The sequence below is a fragment of the Lethenteron reissneri genome, chromosome 1 (genome assembly GCF_015708825.2).
Source record: "Lethenteron reissneri isolate LAM-NWPU_2019-01 chromosome 1, ASM1570882v1, whole genome shotgun sequence".
NCBI classification, from domain to species: Eukaryota; Metazoa; Chordata; class Hyperoartia; order Petromyzontiformes; family Petromyzontidae; genus Lethenteron; species Lethenteron reissneri.
Window position 1 is genome coordinate 6925152 of NC_083779.1, and position 5308 is coordinate 6930459.

A 5308-nucleotide genomic window follows, 5' to 3' on the forward strand; every position below is an offset into this window, starting at 1 on the left:
GACACACACAGAGACACACAGACAGACAGAGAGGCACAGAGACACAGATACAGAGAGACACACACAGAGACACACACACAGAGACACACACAGACATACAGACACAGAGAGACACACAGACACAGAGAGACACATAGACACAGAGAGACACACAGACACAGAGAGACACACAGACACAGAGAGAAAGAGAGACACACAAAGACACACACAGAGACAGAGAGACAGAAACACAGACACAGAGACAGACATAGAGAGAGACACACACAGAGACACAGAGAGACACACAGAGACAGAGAGAGACACAGACACACAGAGACACAGAGAGACAGACACACAGAGACACACACACAGACACAGAGACAGACATAGAGACAGGGCAGCTGTGAGATAGATAGAGAGAGAGACAAGGGGGGGGGGGGAGCATCTGAGAGAGACAGGAAGAGGAGGGGAGAGAGGGCGGGGAGAGGCAGCTGCTACAAAAGCGAGAGCGGGGAGAGAGACAGACACAGAGAGAGACACACAGAGACACACAGAGACACAGCGAGAGAGACACACAGCGAGAGACATACACAGAGAGAGACAGACACAGAGACACAGAGAGAGAGAGAGACACACAGAGACACACAGAGACACAGCGAGAGAGACACACAGCGAGAGACATACACAGAGAGAGACAGACACAGAGACACAGAGAGAGAGAGAGACACACACAGCGAGAGAAGGGCGAGACATCGACCACATCAGATCGGAGTGGGGAGAGACACACAGAGATTGGAGGCGGCTGCCGCAGCAGAGAGGAGTGGGGAGAGAGACGCAGAGACACAGCGAGAGACACAGAGAGAGAGAGACACAGAGACACAGCGAGAGACACAGAGAGAGAGAGAAGGGCGAGACATCGACCACAGCAGAGAGGAGTGGGGAGAGAGACGCAGGAGACGTCGACGGCAGGTGACACGAGGGACAGCAGCAGGAGACAGCGTTGAGCGGTAGCGCCTCGCCACCCTCACCACCACCACAACCACCACCACCACAACCACCACCACCACAACCACCCTCACCACCACCCTCACCACCACAGCCCTCACCACCACAACCCTCACCACAACCCTCATCACAGCCCTCACCACCACAACCCTCACCACCACAACCACCACCCTCACCACCACTCGCACCACCACAACCCTCACCACCACCACCACAACCCTCACCACCACCACCTTCACCACAACCCTCACCACCACCACCACAACCCTCACCACCACCACCCTCACCACAACCCTCACCACCACCCTCACCACCACAACCCTCACCACCATAACCCTCACCACCACCCTCACCACCCTAACCCTCACCACCACAACCCTCACCACCATAACCCTCACCACCACCACCACCACCCTCACCACCACCACCCTCACCACCACCACCCTCACCACCACCACCACAACCCTCACCACCACCACCACCCTCACCACAACCCTCACCACCACCCTCACCACCACAACCCTCACCACCACAACCACCACCACCACCCTCACCACCACCCTCACCACCCTAACCCTCACCACCACAACCCTCACCACCATAACCCTCACCACCACCACCACCACCCTAACCCTCACCACCACCACCCTCACCACCACCACCCTCACCACCACCACAACCCTCACCACCACAACCCTCACCACCACAACCCTCACCACCACAACCCTCACCACCACCACCACAACCCTCCTCACCACCACCACAACCCTCACCACCACCACCACAACCCTCACCACCACCACCCTCACCACAACCCTCACTACCACAACCCTCACCACCAACCCTCACCACAACCCTCACCACAACCCTCACCACCACAACCCTCACCACCACCACCCTCACCACCACCACCCTCACCACCACCACCCTCACCACCATCCTCACCACCACCCTCACCATCACCAACCTCACCACCACCACCCTCACCACCACCACCCTCACCACCACCCTCACCACCACCACCCTCACCACCACCACCCTCACCACCCTCACCACCACCACCCTCACCACCACCACCCTCACCACCACCACCCTCACCACCACAACCCTCACCACCACCCTCGCCACCACCACCCTCACCACCACCCTCACCACCACCACCACCCTCACCACCACCACCACCCTCACCACCACCACCCTCACCACCACCACCCACCACCACCACCCTCACCACCACCACCCTCACCACCCTCACCACCACCACCCTCACCACCACCCCCACCACCACCACCACCACCCTCACCACCACCACCACCCTTACCACCACCCTCACCACCACCACCACCACCCTCACCACCACCCCCACCCTCACCACCACCCTCACCACCACCACCACCACCCTCACCACCACCCTCACCACCACCCTCACCACCACCCTCACCACCACCACCACCACCCTCACCACCACCACCCTTACCACCACCCTCACCACCACCACCCTCACCACCACCCTCACCACCACCCTCACCACCACGCTCACCACCACCCTCACCACCACCCTCACCACCACCACCACCACCCTCACCACCACCACCACCCTCACCACCACCCTCACCACCACCACCACCACCCTCACCACCACCCTCACCACCACCACCACCACCCTCACCACCACCCTACCCCCCACCCTCACCACCACCCTCACCACCACGCTCACCACCACCCTCACCACCACCCTCACCACCACCCTCACCACCACCACCCTCACCACCACCACCACCCTCACCACCACCCTCACCACCACCACCACCACCCTCACCACCACCCTCACCACCACCCTCACCACCACCCTCACCACCACCACCACCACCCTCACCACCACCACCCTTACCACCACGCTCACCACCACCACCCTCACCACCACCACCCCCACCCTCACCACCACCCTCACCACCACGCTCACCACCACCCTCACCACCACCCTCACCACCACCACCACCACCCTCACCACCACCACCACCCTCACCACCACCCTCACCACCACCACCACCACCCTCACCACCACCCTCACCACCACCACCACCACCCTCACCACCACCACCCCCACCCTCACCACCACCCTCACCACCACGCTCACCACCACCCTCACCACCACCCTCACCACCACCCTCACCACCACCACCCTCACCACCACCACCACCCTTACCACCACCCTCACCACCACCACCACCACCCTCACCACCACCCCCACGCTCTGTCTCGCAGGGTGCTGCGAGTGTACGATGGCGAGGTGGTTCAGGGAGAGGTTCGGCTTCGTGCTGGGAAACAGGAAAAGCGACTGTCCTCAACCCAAACCCGATCACCACCAACACCACCATCAGCAGCAGCAGCAGAATCATCATCAGCAGCAGCAGCAGCAGCAGTCTGATCTTCAGGGCGATTCTAGTGGTGGCAGCGTCCGAGTGAACCTGGGCAGCATTAAAAAGACACCGCAGGTTCAACAACAACAACAACAGCAGCAACAACAACAGCAACAACAGAAGCAACAACAACAACAGCAGCAGCAGCAGCAACACTGCGTGGAACTTAGCACGGAGCGCAGCGTGGCAAATCTCCTCCCACCTCAACCTCCACATTTGTCGACATCAAACAACGCCACCAACACCTCCTCCTCTTCAGCACCACCACCACCACAACCACCACCACCATCATCATCAACAGCAGCAGCAGCGGCGTCGTCATCGTCATCCTCGTCATCATCCTCCCCTTGTGTCCAAGACCACCACCATCATCATCAGCAGCAGCATCAGCATCATCAGCAGTCCTACTACCCTCCTGTTGGAGCCTCGGCACTGGAACGTCTCAAGGCTGTGTGTGACAGCGAAGAGCAAGATGATGATGGTGGTGGTGGTGGTGGAGGTGTTGGTGGTGGTGTTGGTGGTGGAGGTGGTGTTGGTGGTGGTGGGATCGAGGGGGGCAAGGGCCCCCCGCCAGCCGAAGTGAAGTATCTGAGTCCCAGGCAGAGGCTGATCAAGGTGGAAGCGACTGAGAAGGCAAACTCTGCTGCTGGGTCCAGTGGTGGAGGTGGTGGTGGAGTGGGCAAAGCGGTGGACGAGCAGGGCAAGGGTGGTGGAGGTGTTGGAGTCAAGGGAGACAAGGTAACATCTGCATCATGGTAACATCATCATCATCAGAATGACATCATCATCAGTGACATCGTCATCAACATCATCATCAGAGCCATCATCATCATCATCAGAGCCATCATCATCAGTAACATCATCATCAGAGTGACATCATCATCAGTAACATCATCAGAGTGACATCATCATCATCATCAGTGACATCGTCATCAACATCATCAGAGCCATCATCATCATCATCATCAGAGCCATCATCATTATCAGTAACATCATCATCATCAGAGTGACATCATCATCATCATCAGTAACATCATCAGAGTGACATCATCATCAGTATCATCATCATCACTAACATCATCATCAGTATCATCATCACCAGTAACATCATCATCAGTGTAGTAGTGTGTAGTAGTGTAGTGTATAGTAGTGTAGTGTATAGTAGTGTAGTGTATAGTAGTGTAGTGTATAGTTGTAGTATACTAGCACAGCACTAACCGGTGTGTTTGGAGAGCAAAGCCACAACATGTTTCTGAGTTCCGACGTTTTCGCCCGTCAATTACAGCCAGATTCGTGGAGCAATCCTCCCTGCTTCGTTCTTTAAAACAACAGAGGTGGTCCGATACGATTGCGTGGCTTGTGATGGGCCACGTGTGGCCATTGCATCGTTGCCGGCATCACCTTCAACGTTGTAATCACAGTAACAATCATGGATCACGATCAGCAGCACAATTGCATTTGTGAGACGCGGTGGAACACACCACACACAAGCCTTGCGATGGCATTGGTGTCTCAAAGCTGTCAACACTATACCGTTTAGCTGGCATTCTTGTACAGAATAGTGGTGAGTGTGGTAGTGGTGAGTGTGGTAGTGGTGAGTGTGGTAGTGGTGAGTGTACTAGTGGTGAGTGTGCTAGTGGTGAGTGTGCTAGTGGTGTGGTGAGTGTACTAGTGGTAAGTGTACTAGTGGTGAGTGAGTGTAGTAGTGGTGAGTGTGCTAGTGGTGAGTGTACTAGTGGTGAGTGTACTGGTCAGTGTACTAGTGGTGAGTGAGTGTAGTAGTGGTGAGTGTAGTAGTGGTGAGTGTACTAGTGCTGAGTGTACTGGTGAGTGTACTAGTGGTGAGTGAGTGTACTAGTGGTGAGTGTAGTAGTGGTGAGTGTGCTAGTGGTGAGTGTACTAGT

The 5308-nt window shown here is 56.9% G+C and overlaps 1 protein-coding gene across 1 annotated transcript; it reads left to right on the forward strand.

Annotated features, from left to right (window-relative positions):
* The first annotated feature begins 323 nt into the window (after nt 1-323).
* On the forward strand, nt 324-5043 carry LOC133354774 (androgen receptor-like). Its single transcript, XM_061571924.1, has 2 exons — nt 324-986; nt 3250-5043. The coding sequence occupies exon 2, from the start codon at nt 3267-3269 to the stop codon at nt 4161-4163; it is 897 nt and encodes a 298-aa protein (XP_061427908.1). The 5' UTR covers nt 324-986; nt 3250-3266; the 3' UTR covers nt 4164-5043.
* The last annotated feature ends 265 nt before the right edge of the window (nt 5044-5308 follow it).